The sequence below is a fragment of the Ambystoma mexicanum genome, chromosome 7p, assembly GCF_040938575.1.
Source record: "Ambystoma mexicanum isolate Mex_15411 chromosome 7p, UKY_AmexF1_1, whole genome shotgun sequence".
NCBI classification, from domain to species: Eukaryota; Metazoa; Chordata; class Amphibia; order Caudata; family Ambystomatidae; genus Ambystoma; species Ambystoma mexicanum.
Genome location: NC_090939.1, coordinates 611,909,300 through 611,932,784, shown reverse-complemented (window position 1 = coordinate 611,932,784; position 23,485 = coordinate 611,909,300). Strand labels below are relative to the sequence as shown.

The 23,485-nt window shown below is 42.3% G+C and overlaps 1 protein-coding gene across 5 annotated transcripts in view; it reads right to left on the bottom strand.

Annotated features, from left to right (window-relative positions):
• Positions 1-23,485, bottom strand: part of LOC138526199 (cohesin subunit SA-2-like) — a 2,217,157-nt gene that overhangs the window by 1,197,967 nt on the left and 995,705 nt on the right. For all 5 annotated transcript variants that reach the window (XR_011283519.1, XR_011283520.1, XR_011283521.1 and 2 more), the window contains one exon: positions 17,513-17,620. Coding sequence is in view for 2 of the 5 variants with exons in the window: in XM_069636632.1 (XP_069492733.1) it covers positions 17,513-17,620 (108 nt within the window). In the remaining 3 variants the exon portion in view is untranslated. The remainder of the gene's footprint in view (positions 1-17,512; positions 17,621-23,485) is intronic.

Below are 23,485 nucleotides of genomic sequence, written 5' to 3'. Positions count from 1 at the left end.
ATTTATCCAGCCCCAATAAGTTCAAACCTGGGAAGCCACATCACTCCAGAAATAGAGCTGAACTTAATCCTCCTTCTAATCTATTTGAGAGTCCGGATAAACATCCAAGTTGCCTATACAACAAATTGATCCGGAAGAAGGACCCTCAGCCAAATAATTTTATACCTGGGTATTGTTCAGCCTTGGTTCGTTTTGACCTTTATTGTATTTACATGGCCTAATCCATTAGTTGTACATTCATTTTTAGCTAGCTCAGACTTATTCATCGGTCTACAGCGTACTGTCTTGTTCCTTCCAATGGCAGCTCCTAATCGTTATCTAATTTTTTCATTGTTCATATTAAAGTTTACCTGTTCATTTGCATATTTATGCTCATTATCCTCTATCTTGGTTATTATTAATACTTTTCCTTTTTATGTTCTCTATCCTTATGTGTTTCCCTTACCCTCCATTATTCTATACGGTTTTGTCCATTCTTTGTTGTGTAATCATCCGATCATTTAAGTCACCTATGCGCCATTTGCCAGTTTACAAATTATTTGTGCTTATGCTTGATTTTAAATACATCTTTTGTTATCATCTGTTAATTTTATTGTAGTAATGAATATTAAAGTCATGTCATGGAATGTGAAAGAGCTAAATAACCTGATAAAGACAGAAAATTCAAAGCCATATTGGTAAAAGTAAACCAGATATTGCTTATATTCTAGAAACACGTTTAGAATTCACTGAACGAAATAATAAATTGGTTAGGGTGTGGGCCAAGCATGCATTTTTTGCACCTGCAATTGGGAAAAAGGGTGGTGTTACTATTCATAAAGAACTTCTTTTCAGTTAATTAATGAACATCATGACCCCGCTGGCCGTTGGTCCACTATTGATGCCAATAACAAGTTTGTTATTATTATTCTTAATATTAATGGCCCTACTGCCCCCAAAACCATCTTTTTGGACTAATTTGAAACAATTCCTTTTCAATAAAGATTACAATCGACTTATTATATGTGGTGATTGTAACCAAATTTGCAACTTCACACTTGATTGGAAATCTGACACTACATTCATAAATTCTAAATCTCATAAGCAATGTATTAATTGTATAGAAGATCTTACCCTTGTTGATACTTGGCATTTTTGACACCCAGATGCCAAAGAATTTACCCTTTTCTCTCTCCCCCATAAATCCTTTTCTAGAATGAACCATATTTTCATTAATACATTGCTTGCCTCCAGTATTTTTCATTCAGAAATTGCCCCTGTTGTTATTTCTCATCATGTTCCAGTCCTTGCTTTGCTTGAATGGGAACCCCATCTTACGCCTATTTCCCGGTGGTGGTTCAACTCCTTCTTGTTTAATGATCCTGATTTCACTCAGCAAATTAACAACTTCTTTACAGAATGTTTACCTTCAACAATCCCCTATATACCTCTATTGATAATAATTGGGGCACATTTAAGGCCACTTTACGAGGTTTCATTATAGAATTTGCTTCTTTTAAAAAATAAAATGAAAATCTTTCACAAAATCTTCTCCAGTCAAGTTAATAGTTAGAATTGTCCTATTTTAATCATCCCACAGATGCTACATTTAAATCCCTCATTTCAAAGCGCATAAAATTTAACAAATACAATACGAATACAGCCTGTTCGTCCTTGCTAAGATCTAAAGCAAAGTTTTATGGAAGATGCAATAAATCTGGTAAATTTAGCTGCCAATCTTAAGAAGGGAAAGGAAAAAACTACGATCACATCTATTGTTAACCAACATAGTTTAGAGGGTATCCCTACAAAACATCCCCATCAAAAATATTGCCGTACATATGGCCGTTTGTCTCGCCATAGGCAATATTTTTTGGAGGGGATAATTTGTGGGAGAGAGGGTTGCGGGGGTCTCCCCCACACATTTTAAAATAATGCAGGGTTTGCGGGGTGTCCCCCGCATGGTCCATGGGTCAATATCGCCGCCAAAATATGGCTATATTTTTGTATCACGATATTTTTGCAGAGTTAACACATGGAAATGTATTCAGTGGCAGAACTATTCTTAATGGCAATATCCTCAACTTGCTACGCTCTAACAAAAAAATCAGTGACCAGCCAATAAATCTCTCCATTTTAGATGCTCTGATTTCATTACAGGAAATTCAAAAAGCTATCCTGGATCTCAAAATTGGCAAAGCCCCGGGCCTGATTGACCTCTAATAGATTTGTTTCGTTCTTTTTTTGCCTTGCTCCGTCCTAAGCTCCTTGATCTTTTTAAAAATGTCCTTACCTTAGGATATAGTTTGGGCTCTTTTGGTGAAGCCCTTTTAGTTTTGTTTCCAAAACCCGACAAAGACCCTTCTTATGTTAAAAACTATCGTCCCATACCTCCAATTAATTCCAATAAAAAGAAATTAGGTCAAGTAATCGCTAATAGGTTGGATAGTGTAATGCCTAAAATGATTAATACCAATCAAACTGGGTTCATCAAGGGAAGATATGCTTCCACCAATACTAGATTCCTTTTTAATGTCCTCTCACATGCACAAGGTTTTCCACATCCTCTCATTCTCCTGGCATTAGATGCAGAAAAAGCTTTTGACAGTTTCGCGGCCCTTCTTATTTGAATCATGAATCATGTTTGAATAATCATTGTGGCCTGGGGTAGCCCTACTTTTTCCAAATGTATCTGGCTGCTATATTCCATGCATTCTACTGGTATTCTCATCAACAATGCCTCCTCTAAATCGTTTCCCATATCACGTGGAACCATACAAGGATGTCCATTATCCCCACTTCTTTTGATTTTGGCTCTAGAATCTCTTCCCCAATCAAAGGCATTGTGTGAAAAAAAGGACCAAAGCTAATTAGCCTTCAGTGTGGGCCACACACCCTCTTACCCACTGGGGGTTAATTATATTCTTCAATGTTTAGTGACACATGAAAATATTCATCTTTTTCATTGGTTCATAAAATTGGTATTTTAATGTATCAAAAAAATAAAGTCAAATAAATAGTGGTCTAACTAATGCGACTGTCTGGCCAATGAATTTCGGACTGTATGTCCTTCATCAGGGCCTAGTCGGATTCAACTAGCCATCTACACAATTGTCAATTGGTGATCAAAACAAGGAAAATTTCACATTGTCCATAACAGTCACAAGCATATGTTTATGAAGCATGATCACATCAGACAGGGTACCCACAAGACAAACATTTAACAAATAGAGAAAAGACATGTAGAAAAAACATTTGAGCAAGTTCAATATTCAGAAGGATATCCATATGTGTATACTCTGTCAATTATAAACCATTTATAATTGTATACTTTCAGCAGATTCACAAGGAGTTCTAACTGTTCATCTATGAATATGTTGTGTTCAAGTTTCTTGTATATAAAGGGTTCAGTTATCATTCATTGTGCCCCTGTGCAGTAATCATGGCGTTCTGCTGGACATTTCAATTTAATGCTCAAGACTGTGTGAGTGATCATTATAATGCCAGTACACGTGATTATTGTTGTGCTTTGAACATCCATGTACAATCCGAATAGTGCTCCAGTGTATGTCATGCACGCTATGTATCATAACTTCGTGTAGAGGACTAAAGGAATAATAGTGAAGCATGCGCGTGTTCTCAAAGACACTTCTAACCTTTCACGCAAACGTCGTTCGCATATTCTTTGCACGCACTGCACTCTGTAAACAGAAATTATGCACTTGTTTCAAAACCGGTTCAAAATGCATTTCCTAGCATACTGTACTCATGAATACCGAAACTCATTCTAGTTAGCTTACCAAATGTACACCTTACATCAGATCTTGGTGCGATCGCGCAGCAGTCAAGCACGACTGTCTTGCTCACACATTAATGTAAGTGACTATGCGTAGTCATGGTGACCTGACCTGATAAGATGCACGTCTCGTTGGGACAGTGGCAGCCATTTTAGCCTGGTCCCAGGTGTAATTCATATTAATGGTGTGTGTCGTGAATGTATTTACAGTGTATTCTATTACTAAACAATATTGCTGTGCTACTGTTGCTGTTTAAAATATCATATTCTTTAAACACAATGGTGTTTTCTGAAATTCTGTCAGTCCTTGGTGGGAATGATGTTAATGTGGCTATTAGTGGCTCTCCTAAAATGCGGGAGGCCGTGGTCTATTAACGTGATAGTTAAGTGCTTACTTATAACAGTGTCATTGGACAGGAGGTAGTGATCTATTTGCACAGTTAATATCTATTCTGTGCCTATTAATGCTCATGTGTCTGTTGTCCTTGATGATTGTCTGGTGAACACTAATCCACCTTCAGATTATCCAGATAGACCTTAGTATAATATCCATACATGCTAAACCCACTAGTTAGTGTGGTTGTCGAGCCATACTGTATGTGTTGATCTACATCATCTTGTTATATTGTTCAACTTCAGCATTATTGGGCAACAGCAAAACAAATCTCAAAGTACATTTACACCATTAGAACCAGTAACACATTCCTACACATAGTTATAGGGAGCCATTTAAATCCCACTCCTCATGCATTCCACTCGGCACGAGAGAGGCCAAGCGGTCGATCCAATACGCCTCCCTTTGTTGTCTCTTCTTCTTAGTGTCTTGTCTTTGATCACAGTTTTCTATAATTTCTAGGAGATTTCAGTTGTGCAACGCTGTGATTGTTTTATTACTAGTACAAGACTTATGTTCATTCATGCGTATTCTTATTTTATGACCAGTTTCACCAACATAATAGATGCTGCATGAGCACTGTATACAATACACGCTGTTCTCTGTACTGCATGTAGCAAAATGCCTTAGGGTGATTTTCTTTCCTGTATGTGGGTGTGATACTACACCACCCTTAATGATGTTATTGCAGTTCCCACAATTGACACAGGGAAAAGTGCCTGGGTTCTTATTCTTTGGAGTAGATTGCCTTTCATCCCTTGTGCTCATTAGTAGATCTTGTAGGTTGCTGGTCGTCTGATATGCAAACATTTGTTTGTCTAAAAACAAATCCTTAGTCCTGTTGTCATTGGTCAGAATTGGCCAGTGCTTGTTAATGCATCTCTTTATTTGTGAACTTTGTGTTGAGAACTTGGAGCCAAATACAATTATTGGTGCATCAGGTGTAGGTGTAGTTGACAGAATGCTTGCTCTTGATCTTGTGGCTACTTTGTCTGTGGCCTTTCTCAAATCCTCCTCTGGATATCCTCGATCCTGTAGCTTCTTGTGGAGTCTCTCTAACTTGTGTTCATATTCCTCTGGGTCGCTGATGATCCTTTTGAGCCGTAACATTTGTCCATATGGTACATTTCAGAGGGGGTTCTGAGGGTGGAAACTCATCTGATGCAACAAGTTGTTTCTGTCTGTAGGTTTAGTATATAATGATGTTGTGATCTGTAGTTCATTCACTCTCACTTTAACATCAAGATAGTGTATTCCAGGGTCTCCTATTTCTGCTGCCCACTGTATACGCTGGTCTGTCTCATTGATATATAAAATGAATTGTTGATCTGTTTCTCTGGTGCCTTGCCATATGCCAAAAACATCATCTATATATCGTAACCATAATTTAAGTTTATCCTTCCATTGTAAATTGTCCAGAATGTGTGTAGTTTCGAATCGGTACATTAAGGAATTCGCATAAGTTGGTGCTATGCTGGCACCCATGGCTGTCCCTGATACTTGAAGGTAATAGTCTTTGTCATTGTTGTAATGCGTGGGATCTCCCACCAGATACTGTGAAGTCGAGCAGACCCACTCCTAACGAATATAATAAGACTTTGTTCCTGAGAGCACGGTTTACAGGATATAATAACCTGTCAGGCCAAGGGCTCATGCAAAGGGCAGGAGACACAGCAGAGCTAAAAGGGAGAAAACACAAAGCAAACAATAAATACCTTTCTCTCTTTCTTGTCATTAACACCTCACTCCCCAAATGCCCACAACCTTACCTGTTGTCGCCCCTTGATCACAGCTGAACCTATTTGTGGAGTAGCCCATGGTAAATTGGAGCAAATAGACTCGGATGAACTCAGCTGATATCCAGAAGCAAAGGTATATGCTGTAGGCAGAGGAAACCCCTAACCCGGGCGGAACGAGGATGCAAATGGGGCAGAGGAAGGCAAAGTTATCCAAGTAAATACCCGTAGAGCGTCCATGCATATAGTCCAAAACAATGGGAATACAATTCCTCTTACTGGATTCAGCAGAGCATCCATATAAGTGAGAGGAAAAGTATGCCTTATGGAACCACAGGAAAGCATCCTTAGCTTAGCAGCAGAGAGTCCAGTGAGGCGAGGACACAGGTGCACAACGTTGAAAGTCCGGATGCAGGTAAGCGGGGGGGGGGAGCGCTAGGAAGAGTGTCAGGGAAGGTGGGGTAAAAAGGCAACCAGAAATGGAAGGGTCACGCAGGAGCAAGCCAGTAATCAATCCGAGGTCAAAAGGAACATGGAGACAATCCGAGGGAACAGAGCACTAAACACAGAATCAGAATCCAAGGCAGAGTCCAGAGAAACAAAAGCCTAGTAAAAACACAGGAACAAGAATAACATGGAATAACCAGGGAATGCTGCTAGCCGTGCCGAAGCTACACTGCTAGCTGTGCCAAAGCTAACGGTTTAGGAGCACAGCCAACTTGCGAAGGTGAATCCTAAGTAGACAGCGTACTTCCAGGTGAGGTGTGGAAAGCATGGGAGCAAGCGTTCCACTCCATCACCGAGCGCTAATACTTCTGGATAACGCAGTCCCATGCAAACAGCGCCATTGACGTTGCCCTAAGCATCCCCCACGGACACAGTGAAATCCCGGAGAGGCATGGGATATGACAGTACCCCTCCACAAAGGAGGGCAGCCCCCAGTGAAGCGGCCCCAGGAACGATGGAAAGCCAGCAGAAGACGTGGAGCATGGATGTTAACAGAAAGCTCCCATGTCCGATCTTCGGGACCATAGCCCTTCCAATCACCAGATAGTATTGGGTACCTCGAGCAAAATGGGTATCTAGGATGGCCTGTACCTCGTACTCCGGTTCCCCTTGTACATTCAGCGGAGCGGCACACGAGGAAGTCTGGTACCGGTCACATATGGTCGCAGCAAAGAGACATGAAAGACTGGGTATATTCTCCAACGAGAAGGGACCGCCAGACGGAAAGCTGCAGCATTGATACGTTTGGTGACCGGGTAAGGGCCCACGTAACGTGGAGGTAGCTTGCGCTTGCCCGTAATTCGCAAGTGCGCAGTAGAGAGCCAAACATGGTCACCGGGATGGTAGTCAGGGACAGGTATGCAGTGTTTGTCAGCTTGTGCCTTAATGCGGTCTTGTGCTTTCTTTAAATGCTGAACCACCACCGTACGGACAGAAAGCAGGGATTGCTTAGCTGCCTGAGCCACCGGAACTTGTGCTAAAGATGGAAATGTAGGCAGTAAGACCAGAGGATACTGCCCGTACATAGCATAGGAGGGAGAACATCCAACAGACGTATGACGTGCATTATTATAGGCAAACTCGGCCGCCCCCAAAACCAAAGCCAGTCGGACTGAAACCGCAGACAGAGACACCGGAGATACTGCTCCATAGTAGCGTTGAGTTGCTCTGTCTGTCCATTGGTTTGCAGATGATAGGATGAGGACAGGCATACGTCGATACCTAAAGCCTTAGTAAGGGCCAACCAGAAACGGGAGGTAAATTGCATTCCCCGGTGAGACATGAGCATCGAAGGGAGACCGAAGAGCCACACAATGTGGTCAAAGAAGAGTGCGGCCAGAGCAGAGGCAAAAGGAACACCATGGCATGGAACAAACCGGGCCATCCTAGTAAAGTTGTCTATGGCCACAAGGATGGTTGACATACCCCATACTGGTGGGAGTTCAACTATGAAAATCTAGAGATACGGTCTGCCATGGTTGGTGAGGTATAGGCATTCTCTGCAGCAGGCCTACTGGTTTGCCAGGTATAGCTTTACACTGTGTCCAAATAGAACATTTGGATATGTAGTCCCCTACATCTTGCTTCATGTTTGGCCACCAGCACCATCTGCGGAGTAAGTCGTATGTTTTTGCCTGTCCTGGATGGGGTGCTAGATGGATGTTGTAGGACCAGCGTAATGCTTGTAGCCTAGTTCTAACGTCAGGTATGTACAGACCTCTTTGTACAAAAGGCAAGCCTGATACCAGGAGTGCTTGCATAGTCTGGATGTCATTGGTATGATCCGCTGCCCCTCGATGGACACCCTCGAGCTGGGAAACGTTAGCCGCAATAACACAGATCACTGCGTCCTTGGGGAGGATGGGAGTGACGGGTTTAGGAGCTGACATGTCACTTCCGATGCGTGAAAGAGCATCGGCCTTGCCTTGCAAGGACCCAGCCGATAGGTGACCACAAAGTTAAACTGGGAAAAAAACATATGCAATTGGATTTGTCTCGAGTTTGTGCATTTGGCTGTGGACAGGGCCTGCAAATTGCAGTGGTCTGAGAAAACTGTAATTGGGCATTTAGCTCTCAATAAATGGTGTTGCCATTCTTTGAATGCGGTCCTGATGGCCAGGAGCTCTCTCTCCACGATAGTGTAATGTTTCTCGGGGGAGGTCAAAGTTCTGGAATAGTATGCCACTGGATGCAAGCTTTGAGTGGATGGACATTTCTGCGACAAGATAGCCCCCAAGGCAATGGCAGAGGCGTCAGCCTCACCGATGTAGGGGGAGACGGATCCGGGTGTTATAGAACGGGAGCTGAAGTAAACGCCTCTTTCAGGGCTTGGAATGCACTTTGTGCCTCTGTGTCCCAACAGAAAGGAACTGAAGGAGACGTGTCAAAGGTGCTACGATGGAGGAAAAAGAGGCAATAAACCGCCCATAGAAATTCACAAATCCTAAGGAGGATTGCAAAGCCTGCAGCGACGTAGGTACAGGCCAATCCAGAACAGCTTGCACCTCAGCATCGTGCATGTGGATACCCTGACAAGAGATCATGAACCCTAGGAACTCCACTGATGAAGCATGGTAGATGCTCTTTTCCAGCTTAGCGTAAAGGCCGTGTTCCCGAAGACATTGCAGGACAGTACAGACATGTTGGACATGTTGTCCTCTGTCTCAGAGAAAATTAGTATGTCGTCCATGTTTACGACTACAAAAACATCCAGAATATCCCTGAAGATGTCATTACTGAAATGCTGAAAGGTGGCTGGGTGTTAGGCGATAACCTGTGCAGTTCCCTCTGGGACCACTGCAAAAGATTTAGGACTACAGGTGTTTGGCAGTAAACCCACTTGGTAGCAGTCTGTACCACACAGATTCACTTGGTAGCTGTGGCTGAGCAGTCAGACTTCCCTCAAGAAGAGTTAGGCAGTATACAGAGTATTCACAATAGGTCAAGAGCACACAATAGAACAAGTAAACACTGACCAGGGCTTGGTGTAAAAGAGATATAATTATTTAAATCCACATCTAGAAAAACACACAGGCACTAATAGTAAGCAATTCAAAAACACGGTCACTAAAAGATATAAACTCCCTTAAAAGAATATTAGACAAGTCTTAAGTAAAGCCCCACTTATTTTCAGACAGCGGTGAGCGCTTAACGTAGATGGCACTCTAATAGTTCGTTTTAAAAAGGGAGAGAAAAGCAGAGAACAAATTGGAACAGATCCCAACACTTTTTCAAGAACACAACAAGGGAGGAAGGCAAAGTAAAACCGTGAAGTTAGAGTTCAGAAGGCCGGATCCACTTTCAGAGGATCCAAATGAAATGTGTCCAAGGTCACACGGTTGCAGTGCACAAAAGTCTTGTAAAGGTTCAAAAAGGAGTTGGACCAGAGAAAGGGATCAGTTAGAGAGTCAAAGTAGCCAGCCCAGTCCAGAAGGTTAAGGAGTTATTATTACCTTGTAGCAATCTTTAGAAAGGGAGGCCTGGCGGACACGGTACCTTAAAGTGGTGAGAACGCTCCAGCGGGTGCAGTTGTTCCTGGCAGCGGGTGTAAGTCGGTGCTTCGTCCGGGGGAAGAGAGGATCTCGTCGTGGAGGAAGACAGGAGTCTGTTGCACTGCCAGGGAAGAAACCAGCCGCGGAGTTTCTCAGGTACAAGGAGTGGTCCGGTGATTCGCGGTTCAGTGGTGAGTGGCTATCCGGCTTGGCATGGGCAGTTCGATCACAAACCGGGCTGGGGTGCGAAGAAAGAAAGGAAAACTGGTTGTGCCCACCAGTCAGGGGAAGAAGCCTCTCCAGCCGTGAGATTTTCTCTGTCGTCGGGAAGTGGTGAGTCGGTTCTGCAGGGCTCCACCGGTGGTGTCGTCGTGGTAGGTCGGTTCAGCTTCTCCCTCGTCGGATTCTCAGGTCCTGTGGCGACTTCTGAAGTTCCAGTCCCCAAAGCCCTGCTTTTATGCAGAAAACCCCTATTCACTCAGCCTAGCTGTCACTCAAACATGCTAAGTGGTGAGCCGGCTGGCTCACCAATTGGGCCAATCACACAAGAGTGCGACCTGAGTTACCAAGGTAACTCGGTCCAGGGTGCCTAAACTCCCTCCCACACCCCCTGTGGTACCCAGACAGAGTGGCACCACTTTTGGAGGCTTCTGTGGAGAAGCCAGCCAAAAAAGTGGAACAAAGGGCTCGACTTGGGTTGGGGTCACAGAAGAGAACACAAACGCCATTTTAGAATCGAGTCTTGCAAAAAATACCAACCAGGGAATTAATATTAATTAAATAAACCGGCGGTATGTTCGAGGCTATGAGAATTAAATAATTAAAGTTGGTAGCCTCGAACAATGGGAAAATCCCATAGGAAAATATTTGCGGTCGAATATAAAAAGTAGTTTCCACTGCCACCAGCCAAAACTCAATCAGGGGGGACGGAGACGTGCCCCCTCGACTAACAGACCCTGGGGCAATCGAATTGGCCCGACCAGTACGTCCACAATATGATGGTTTGTACTGGTTTCTGTTAATAATTTGGGACTAGTAAAGCCAATGGTGACTTTACATGCCCTGGGAGACAGTAGTCAGTCCCAGGGTATGGAGTCTATGGTGGGGTGTCACTATGACACCCCTGTGTTACTGCACGGAGGGTGCTGTGTAACACTCATAGGAAAAACACATGAGACCCTATGGAGTAAAGGACCCCATAGCCCAAAAAAAACATTACCAGTCAAAGGAATACCATAAATCATGTCCAAGAGTGGGAGGAAAAAGAGTCTCACTCTTGGCAGGAGGAAAAAAACAAACTCCAGGAATCCAGCAAAGCTGCTGGGGGACTCACTAGGTTAGGAAATTCAGCCTAAAGAGAGAATTCTCCCTAACACTGGGGCATTACATAAGCCAACAGCATTACTAAGTACTCAAACAGGCCGTACTTGGTCTTGAATGCCGTCTTCCACTCATCCCCACCCCCGTCTCAACCTGACCAGATTATATGCCCCCCTTAGGTCCAGATTTTGGATGTTGTTAGTGGATCCAATAGTTCAGTGATCAGTGGCAGGGGGTATTGGTTTTTGACCGTCACCGCATTGAGTGATCTGTAGTCCACACAAGGACGGAGCTTGCGCCTTTCTTAGGAACGAAAAAGATCGGAGAGGCAGCCAGGGATCGAGATGGTCTTATATATGGTTTTAGGAGCACCGGCAAGTTGTGAAGGCGAATCCTAAGTAGACAGCGTACTTCCAGGTGAGGCATGGAATGCATGGGAGCAAGCGTTCGATGCCATCACCGAGCGCTAATCCTGCTGGATAATGTAGTCCCCATGGATACGGCGCCGTTGGCATTGACCTAAGCGCCATGGCAATCACAGGGTACTCCCCCCCCCCACGGACACAGCGGAATCCCGGAGAGGCATGGGATATGACAGTCATATGAAAAATAGGAATTTGTAGAAATGTATGTCAACAACGAAATGATTAACTCTTTGGCTGCCCCTATTTCAACTTCTTGAAGGAGAAGCCACTCAACCGCCTCCTGGCCCAAATTGTGCAGAATGCTGGTATAGAGGCTACTGACGTCTAAAGTGCACAGAATGTCTTCACTTGTGAGTTGGATACCTTCCAGAATATTTTAAAAATGGGTACTGTCTTTCACATATGTTTTTGTCTTCTGAATTACAGGCTGCAGAAAATAATCAATGTATATGCCTAGTGGTTGTAATACTCCCCCTGTTGCTACCACAATAGGTCTTCCAGGGGGATTTGTCAAGCTCTTATGGATTTTAGGTAGCGGATAAAAATGAGGGATCTGAGGTTGTTTGTTTTGTAAAAATGAATTGTTTTTTTGTGAGATGAAGCCCATTTCTTTGGCTCTTGTCAGTAGTGTTTCCAGATCTTTCTGAATGTCCTTGGTAGGATCATGGTCTATCTTCGCATAGACAGTATGATCATTGAGTTGTGACGATGCTTCATAAACATATTCTTGGGCTTTTATGGACAATATGGAATTTTCCTTCTTTTGATCACCAATTGACAATGATGTGTAGATGACGAGTTGAATCAGACAAGGCCCTGATGAAGGACATACAATCCAAAATGCATTGGCCAGACAGTCGCATTTGTTAGACCACTATTTTTTTACTTGATTTTTTTGATACATTAAAATACCAATTTTTTGAACCAATGAAAAAGATGAATGTTGTCGTTTGTCACTAAACATTGAAAGTATATAATTAACCCCGAGTGGGTAAGAGGGTGTGCAGCCCACACCGAAGGCTAATTAGCCTTGGTCCTGTTTTCTCACATTTACTTATTGTGCCTGACACGGTGGCAGATAATAGCGGGCCGCACCCCACAAATGACAAGAGAATTATTTTATCCAAATCACAAAGATTTTGAAGATAACGAGTAATAGAAGCGGTGCCCGGCCTACCATTGTTTTTTTAAAATATTAAAGGCATTGTCATTAAAGACTCATGTACCACATTTTCTGCTTTTGCTGAGGATATGCTACCTTATCTCTCTGACCCATCTACCTCTATTCCTGCACTAATGTACAATTGATCTATTTTCTAAAGTCTCTGGCTACAAGTTAAACTTTGATAAACCAGAAATCCTTTCTTGCATTATATCTAATACTTCTCTCTATTGTATGAAGTGTGCTCCTCATTCATTAAATATTTGGGTATTTCTATTGCTAAAGGTATCCCCTCTACTTTAATTCTAAATCAAAATGTTATCATTGATAAAGTTATTTCTTCTATTAATCACTGGTCTCCCTCGGTTTCATTTCTGGGGGGTTGATTGGATTCCATCAAAATGACTCTTGGACCTATTATCCTTTACCATCTTTCTATGATCCCAGTGCTGTTGCCGTGTACCTTCTTCCAAAAAATAGACAAACGTCTTTTTAACTTTCTTTGGAAAAATAAAACCCCCAAAATAGTTCTGAATGAACTCAAAACTTGTGAGAACTCGGTGGAATCAAATTCCCAGATGTTCTTAAATATCAGAAATCATTACATCTTATATTACCCACACACAGCTTTCGTTTGGCTAATTTAACCCACATGCCTACTTCACAAGCACATGTCAGTCAATCCAAACAAGGGCATTCTGTTTCTGCAAGCTAAGTTCCTTTTAAATCATGTGCGCAGCTATCTCATTAGAGAACCTATGTTATGCAACTTTCAAAGCACCTACAATATCAACACATATTGTTTACACCGCCAACCCCTTTTTTATGGTTTAATAAATCTTTCCTGTTTAAACCCAAATATGACGTTTTAGAAAAATGGTATTCTGCTGGTATCCTTCTTGTTACACATTTATTCAACAATATTATACCTATACCTTTTCCTGAACTATGTACTCGATTCAACCTTAATGATTCTGATCGCAAAACCTATTCAGTACTTACAAAATTGATTACCAAGGCTATTCCCTGTTTCCCAAAATGGCCCATCAAAATATATAGAATCACTTTCTCTCTCCCATTCCACTAAAGCCTCTACATTATACTCCATCCTTAACCAGCCCAAGGATTTGTTTTCTAACTTACTCTACAATGCGAATCTGATTGGGATTTACACATTTCCCATGATGTTTGGATTCAAATATGGGAACCGAGTTTTTCCACGTCAGTTGCCATAAATCTTACACAATCACATTATTTTATATTACAGAGAACATATCTGATGCCCCTTATGGTTGCTAAAATTGCCAACTCGAACCATAATCTATGTTGGTCTTGTCGATCTCCTGCTGCTGACTTTAGTCATTCAATTTTAATTGCAAATTTATCTTATCCTTTTGGAGACAAATATGGGAATGCTTGCAAAATATTTTTTCTTTTCAGGAACCCTAATCTTTATGCAATGTTATGATTGGTGAGTTAGTGAATCCTTTCATGTCATCCATACCTTGACCCGAATGATTTCATTTCTTTGTTTATATTGCCTTTCATTTTATTGGCTTGAACTGGCAAAATACACCGAAATTATCGTATGATTTATGGTGGAATTCCATTTATTCTTTCCACAGAATTGAAAAAAAATGCATGCCTTTCATCTAGGATGCCATTCTTCTTGCCTTATTCATTTTTGTATTCATCTGTAAATCCTCCCCTGTTAGTCCTAAATTATCTAGCAGATAATTTCCTTTTCTCGCATGATTTAACTAATAATACTATCTTAGTTTAATATATTCAATATCATATAATTGTTTTTCCATAATTGTAATTTTGCCCAGGATATCCTCCTCTTCTTGCTATTACTGTATTTATCCCTTTAAATAACATTGTACTCATGAAAACCTTTAATACAAATTATTTAACGGAGTAGGTGTTTAAAATGCATAGAGATTATGACTTCCCATAAGTCACCTTTCAAGTTTGGTCGAGACAATGTTTCTGTTGGGTCGAATTGACGGTTGAGAAGTAGCGAGTCTGTGGCTTCCAGAGTCGAACCTGTGTTTGCGTCAAAATGGGCCGATACCCATAAATCGGCACATCGGCATCTGGAAAGCTTTATAGACAGTTAAGAGGATTAAAGTTTTTTGGAGTGCCAAAGTCAACACCACAGGTTCTGGAGTGGTTGAAGTGAGTTGAGAAAGGTCAAGCCGGCTTGGTAAAAAAGTCTCTTGAGGCAGTAAACCGGCTTTGGGATGCTTTCTGTGCTTTCCAGTGGTTGAGAACTCCAATCCAGGGTCTCAAAGGCAAGGTGGGTCTTTTCCTCTGCTCTTCCTAAATCAGGAGGTTTTTTGGAGATCACTTGAAGGGTTCTGTCACCCCCCGTAAGCGAGTACTAGTGTCTCAGTTGCATTAGGCCTTGACAGCCATTTGGTAATCCTAAATGGGGCCTTGGATGGTTGGGGAGAAGCTCTTGTCTTTTCCTTGGAGCTCTCTGTCTTCAGTTCTATGTCAGAGGACTTTGGAGCAGACTGTACCCCAACAGAGAATCCTTCTTCAAAATTGTTCTAAATAATTGTTGATACTTTGCATTTTTGACACCCTAATGTCAAATAATTTACCTTTTCTCCCCCTCACAAATCCTTATTAAGATTGGATCATATAATTATCAGTTCCACACTTGTAAATTGTATGCTTCACTCCGAAATTAGTCCTATTATCATATCAGATCATGCCTCAGTCCTCACTGTCCTAGAGTGGGAACCTCAACCTGCCCTTCCTTCCCGATGGAGATTTAATTCTTACCCATTAAATTACCCACACTTCGTCCAACAAATACTTTCTATGCTGAATTTTACTACCTCTTACTAACTTCTGTATCTTATCTGACATCCCTCTCCATGGTATGAAATTGTGCACTATTTCCATTAAATTCTTAGGTATATTAATTTCTAAAGATATATCTTCTTCTTTAATTCTTAATCCGAATGCAATTATAGATAACATTAATTCTTCCATGAATCAGTGGTCTCCCCTATTCCTCTCATGGTGGGGCCGAGCAGATTCCATTAAAATGAATCTTGGAACTAATTTTCTTTACTATCTATCCACAATCCCAATTTTATTTCCTTTGTTCTTCTTTTTTTTTTAAAAAAAGAGAATGGGCCTCATTACAAGTCAGCCAGTCCAGAGACAACGGTAGCGGTAAATACGCGGCCACCGTTGTTACCGGACTGGCTGATCTGAGTCCTGCAGGCAGGAGGTGTCACTCCCGCCAGGCCTGACCTGGCGGAAGTAATACCACCCACCTGCAGGTAGACATGGAAACACTGGCTCTGTCATAGATGGAACATCCACTGCTTTACTCTCTCAAACAGGCATGTAGCTGCTTAATTCTATCCTCTCCTATTAACCAAGACTCTTTTAGTTCCCTCTTATTGTTTAATAAATCCTTCCCGTTCAAAACTAAAACGGACATTTTACATAAATGGCACTCTGCAGGAATCTTTCTTGTTACACATTTATTCAATAATAACTTGCCCATTCCTTTTAAGGAACTCCACACCCAATTTAATTTCAATGAATTTGATCTCAAAACGTAAACTTTTCGTATAAAGGTAATTACCAAAGCCATCCCATATTACTCCCAAAACACCCCTTCAAAATATATTGAATGAATTGCTTCTTCTCGCTCGACTAAAGCCTCCATATTTTACGCCATTCTTAACCAACCTACCGACATCACATATAAACCCACTATACTTTTAATGATAAGACCGTCTTTGAAGCACTAGCTCTCAAAAGACTTCCAAGGGAATGTTTCTGTTCCATGGAGAAAGGTGACAACACTTCTCATGGGGATCAAAGAGCGGGCTTCCCGGGCTGTACCCAACCTGGTTGTTATGGGCACACGCCAGACATCGTAATGTACACGAGGACTTGTCAAGAATGAGTCTTGGTTCACAAAGCAGACAAATGCCATCAAATGTTTGTGGCTTTATAATTCGGTAATCTGAGAAACCACCATGTTAAACCTAGAATGGATTACATTTAGATATTAACAATTGACACCTGGCTGCTGGAGAACACAATTATGATATTTTGAATAAGATGTTCATACAGTTAAAATGCCACCTCGGTCTGTTGGAACTCTGTGTTTCAGCAGCTGTGTTCAGGAATGCAGGTGACCTTTGAATCTGCCCTGCCGTCACTGCAGGGCAGCTTCCGAGGGTGTCAGAAGACAGTCACAGCATGGTACATGTGTGCATTGGGCTTTTTGGCAGAGAACATTACGAAAGTGGGGTTTGGTTAGCAGACCACACTCACAAACAGAATTACCTGCATACATTTATTATTAAAAATCAAAAGGTTCCTCGCTTCCCGCCCTTACAGATGACATTCTGCCAAAATAACAACTTGCTTAAACATGAACAAGGCATTTAACGCCAAAACAGATGGCGACGCATCTTTTATTGTTAACTTTAAATATCTGTATTGTATTGCTATATATCTAAATATGACAACAGTTTGTGTAATTGGCTAGATGAGTCTGGATCATGCAAGAGGCAAAGTGAAACATTTAATCAAAGTACTTGCGAGGTGTGATGTAGCTGAAATAACTGATGGTTTCATGTACAGTAGGTGTAGGGATTCGCAACAAATACAAACATACAATCAGATGTGCGGTAACATAGTACAATAATGAGGGTACCTTTTATAAAGGAATTCCCCAGCTGCTGAGGCCAATGGTCTGTGTGATGCATATACGAACTGGTACAGGATTTCGCAGTCCTCACTCATGAAGACATCGTCACAGTTCCTATGCAGAAATAGAAAGCAGACTGTTACTCTCACATGCTGCTACCTTCTAGACAGCTTCATAGACATTTTAGACCGAGAAGTGCCAGCATTCAAATTCACTGAAAACATTTAACAATTCTAGAGATTATACTTCTTGTTTTGCAAACTCATGTACTCTCATGCTCTGTTGTACCAACAAGTTTCAGCGTCCGAAAGAAATCATCCATCATCACCCACCATTCCTGTTGGTAAACAGTGTTTAAAACGAAACAAAGATAACGAGTAGCCTTTTCAGTGAAAAATAATGGCAAGTTTGAGGGGGGTTATAAAGCTGGGGAAACGGGGAACTTGGCAGGGACCACCCAAATTAAAAAAGAGAACAACATTTGAAATGTTTCCGATATTTTTCTTTCAATGAAAATGTTTTCGTTATTTATGTGTTCGTAATAAAGACATGGAACGTTCCTGTTACGTATTTTCATAGCCAATAGTTTTCATCTGTACATCATCATCTCTCACACCAACAGTGAATTGTTCCAGCACGAAGGGGACTGTTAATGTTATTTGGAATTTGTGTAGCGGGTGCTGTGTCAAACTGTCAACTGGACCGAATGTTGCATGTGGCTCAGCTGTATTCTATGAGTGGTGGCGCTCAGGCAAAGGGTGATGTATGTTAAGTGTAGGGTGTAGTCAAATATTGTGCATGTCAAATGAGTGAGGTTATGTGTGATGCAATCTAAGTTAGGAGCACTAGTGAGGCACAATCCAAGTGTGACAAAATACAGACAGTGGCATGATCGAAACAGCAATTAAAATGGGAAACCTAGGGCCGCAAAATCCAAGTGGGTGAAATGCAAACATTGGCAAGATTGAAGCAGCAATCTAATATGGGAACCCTAGGCCAGCAAAATGCAAGTGTGGTCAAATACAAGCAGTGGCAAGATTCAGTGAAGATGCCCCTTACCTGGAAGTAGCTGTAGATGGATAGCCTGGCTTCCTGCAGGACTGGGGCGCCAGGGCGAACAGGCAAACAGGGATAGTATGCGCCCTAACGAAGGCACCCTTTGTATGTGCCCTTCACTGGCTGCCTTGGGGGGGCTGGAGGATACAGTGGTGCTTGGGGGGGGGCAATCCCCAACGAGGAGGAGGAGATAGGGGGGTGGGAGGCGAGCACGGGGGGGGAGAGATAAAGTGCAGATTGCGCTTCAAGAAAATAAAAATGAAGCCCAGAATGAGCTGCTGCTGCCCCTTCCCTCGAGAGGGAAGATGAAGTGGCTGAAAGGGATGTGCTTACCTGCCTTTCGTTCAGTGAGTGGGAAGCAGGGTCCTTCCAAGGAGCCAAACACTGTCAAAGGCAAATGTTCTGGCTTTTGTATGGGCATTGTAAGGGCATTTGTAAGGCACTGGCATCATATGCCCAGCCACTCGGGCCATTTCCCAGCTAGTGCCCTCATGTGCCCAGTAAGTACCACCCTTCATTTGTCAAGTTTCAATTAGAACAACGAAGAAAGATTGAAATATGCTTAGCTAGAATAATAAAGCCAGATTCAACATCTCTAGTCTGCGCACTAAGGGCATATTCCAGTATGTTCAGATAGCATAGTAAGGATTTTATATTTCGAGTTATTACAGTAACTGCGGTTTTCAGTATGTCCAGTGATCAAAGTTAGATCATTTTCCATAGGTCTAGTTAAGCACTATAAGAGCAGATTTTAGTAAACCCAGTAAGTACTGGGAAGAAAGATTGCAGTATGCACAATTAACACAGTGAGGGCAGATTCTAGTAGGCCATCGGTCTGCAACCTATGGCTCTATAAACTATGGACTACAGCTACCATCAACCCTAAACAGCATAATCAATAATAAGGGCTTATGGAGTCACAATTTTGGAAATATGTGGAGGGCCGCAGGTTACAGACCCCAGGCGACGTTAGCACAGTAAGGGGAGATTCACGCTTGTTCATTTGTCACTTTAAGACGAGATGGGAGTCTTTGGCGAGAGTGTGTGTCTACAATGTTTTCTCACATTCGTAAAACACTGAACCCGAGGCAGTCGATTTTATTTCTGAACCAAAGTATGTTTATTAAGCTCACCTTTCAAAAGAAAAATAAACCTACAAACTGCAGCATTAATTCATCCACTGCCGTCCAATAACGTAATGTAAAAAAAAAAAGAAATCTTTGAGATTGCTTCCAATTTACTATGGGTGAAGTGGTTTTAGCAACATCTTTTGAACGAATGGGTGTGAGCCACACTTGTTCCCTGATTCTGGAGAGCATTTTCTTTCTCCAGAACACCTGGACAGTGCAAAAAAATGGTTGCCTTTGCAAGGGGCGAAAAGGGAAGGGTCGAACCATGAGCCGCAGTGGAGTAAAGCACCGTTTGGGCGGCTATAGAGAGGGCCACGTGCTGATCTCATCAGAAGAGAGGCTGCTCATACACACTGGCAGGACTAAATTTCAAACTCAGACAAGTTGCAGGTAGAAATATTATATCACGTACCAACAGAATGCCTGAAAACATGATTTCAGGAGTGAGGCTTCTCATGCAGCCTTTGTTTTACGGCACTATTCTCGCAATCTATGAGATAGGATGCCACATATTAAACACGACAAAGACAAATGACCAGGGGTAAGAAAGAAACAGGGCGTGCCAGAGAAAGAGTGGTAGGGTGAAGGACAGGACAAGAAAAAGCCATCCTGTATCAGTTTCTTGCAGCACTTACCCTCTAGTTTGCGGTATTTCCTCTCCCTGTCTAGCAACGCCTGTCACTGTCACAAAAGACAACCTACCTAAAGGGATACAAAAGGACAACAATGCACCCTTCTCAGAGGGGAAGGGGGCAGAGCCTGAAAGTACTGCTAGTTGCAGACAACATGGCCTAGAGCACCAGAGCCTGATCAGAGGTGCTCCAGTGTCAGTCAGTAGATTAGTGTGAAATGAATAGCTGGACATCCCTTTTTCATCTGAAAAACTCAAACCGACCAGAAAAATTGAGAATCCACGTCCAACCGTGATATGCATTATTTCTATTTTTAAACTGAGGTTAATTATTATTTTACAACGAGCTTTATTGCGTTGTCTTGCTTCCGAGACAGACGTGTTGCCTCTCAGCTATCCTCCGGCCCATCCATTAATCCTGCAGAGAACAGCCATGTGTGTAATGGAGTGTGTCTGTGTTTATTAAAATAACAAAGCTATGGGAGCTGTCGGACTGCGTGCACATGCGAGTGCACGGGTGTCTCCTGGGTCATATGAACCAGTGAGAGGTAATGGCCATACCTCACATGGAGAGCATGTTGCTGTTTTGAATACAGCAATACCTGCTAATGCTCTTTTGGGAGGGGATTGTGCTATATATATCGCAGGCGAGCGGAACCACTATATGTTAACCCTTTCGCTCTATGGAGCGTCGGAAAGTAGAGGTGGGGGTGGGAACAACTTAACACGGTTTGCCTGAGCTCTATTAACATGCTTCTGATGTGAAGCAGGACACTTGGGACATTTCTGAAAAGTCACTACTTGCAAGAACAATGGATCAAGCCTAGATCTCTTAAACTAGGAAAGCAGTAGCTGAAAAAAGGGTGACACCACTTTACTGACTCATCTCCTATTTGCACATAGATCGCGGGCAGGAGAATAGATGACAGCTTAGTTTACATTTGGAAACTGGTTCTGTTTATTAAATGATGAACTTAGTTATCAGCGGTCTATGAGAATCTCTGCACTTAAACACTGCTGATTTTAGTCAAAGTCTTAAACTTCTGACCATATAGGAACTACACGTCCTTATTCTCAGCACGAAGAAGAGTATCTTACTCTTCAAATGAAACTTCCACATCTTTTTTTTCATATAACATTTTTATTAATTTTCACAACAGAACAAAACAAACCGTAGATTGGTCACCATCAATTAAGATAATATTACGCGGCATATTGTCCGCCTGGGTGTGCCATGGTACAGACAGGAAGTCAGTTTTCAATGACCAATCCCTCCCCAAAGCATCCGTTTGTGCATGTATTTATTGATTAATCCATTCCTTCCCTCGTCTCCCACCCATGCCAGATTTTATCCACCTTCTCAAGACATCCCCGTGCAGTGTTTACATGCTGTTCCATGGACATACAAGCGCTCACATCAGCTACCCATTGTCTAAACCTAGGGTGCTCCGGGACGCCCCATTTCATTGCAATGTTCTACTTAATTAGGCCGATCGTTGTGGATAGGAATAGCCTTTCATATTGGTTATAGGAGCTCTCACCCCAGATTCTAAGCAATAATAACTTAAGGTCTTGTGGTACCTCCATCCCCATTATATTGGATAGCCTGTTGCAACATGCCACCCAGAAGCGGCGCATCTGGGGCATCCCCATAGGATGTGAATAAAGGTACCCTCTTCCACCACACATCGCAGACACTGAGGGCCATCATCCCGAGCCCATCGAAATAGTGCTACTCTGGGATAGTACGCTCTATGGAGAACCTTTAGTTGTTATCAGTCGGAATCTGGAAGAGATTGCGATTTCCCGGGGGAACATCAGTGCCACCACCCAGTCCTCCGGGTCTATGGGTCCCACACCCACCTCCTGTTTTGCCTTAAGACTGGATAATTCTGCGGTCGCAAAGGCCGTTATTGCTTGATATAGGGTAGAGGTAACCCTAGTAGTTATATGTTCTAATAGAACATTGAAACTTCTACATCTTGATCTTACAAATCAAACTTACTGTGAGGTGCTGTGAAAAAATGCGAGAACCACTAACATTTTATAGTGCCCACTTAGCTAAAGACCAACCCACTTGTTTAATTGGTGTATCACAAAATTATATTTTCTAAATATAAAATAATGGAAATCCTGTTTCTTGTCTGCCCTGGTACAGCATCAAAAAAGTTTGAAATCTTTGTTGAAGTTTAGAGTTTAAACAAATGCAATGACTTACTCTTTAATGATAACTAGGTGTTTGTGTGATCAGAAAAAATGTGTGCATAATTGTGAACATTTCAAAATCAAAGGTCTAAGAGGTATATTAGGTCTTTGCTTGCTTGTGTTGCCATTATGCTACACAGGGTGGTCCAACTCCAGGCCTCGACGGACGGAAACATGTTGGATTTTCAGGACACCCTTCATTAATATTCATGAGACACATTTGCATAAATTATTCTAAATGTATGCACATTTCTTCTCATGAATATTCATGAGTGATATCCTGAAAACCCGTCAAGATTTCGGCCTACGATGCCTGGTGTTGGAAAGTCCTTGGGGGCGGGGGATAGTTTGAGGAAAGGGACCTCGGCCCTTAATCCCAGAAGATCCTTTACTACAGCTACACTGAGTTGCACAACTTTAATGTATTGTTTGTTTGCATTTAAAGTTCTTGTGCATATTTTGCAGCATGGAAAGAGAAATGAGCAAGAGTCTATCTAAATGCACTACGTTCAAATGTGTGCAAAAGTATACTTTTCATACCATAGCCTTATATAAACCAGTGACATTATGGTAAAAGTGCACTTTTTTCAGGTACTATTAAAATTCTAATCCAATATGGAATAATTCCTCACACAGGCAACGTTCCACTAGAAGAGACTACTTATGTGAACTAGGGCTCAGAATCCGTGATTGTACTGGAAACAAAGGGTCCCAGAACACTGCATAACTCCCAATTAGGTTTGTCAAGACGCCTGCGTGGCTACTTGCATCTCTTTCTGCCAGTGATGTAGAAATGAGAGAAAATAGCATGAAAGAGTCTGAACCAGACTTGCTTAATTACATCACATGGTAATGCCAGCTCCGGTGAGCCGGCCACACTCCCCCTCTTAGCCACCAGGCACTGGGAGGGCAAGCAGCTGCCCAATGTACCTAGGGGTGGATACGGAGGGAGCTCGC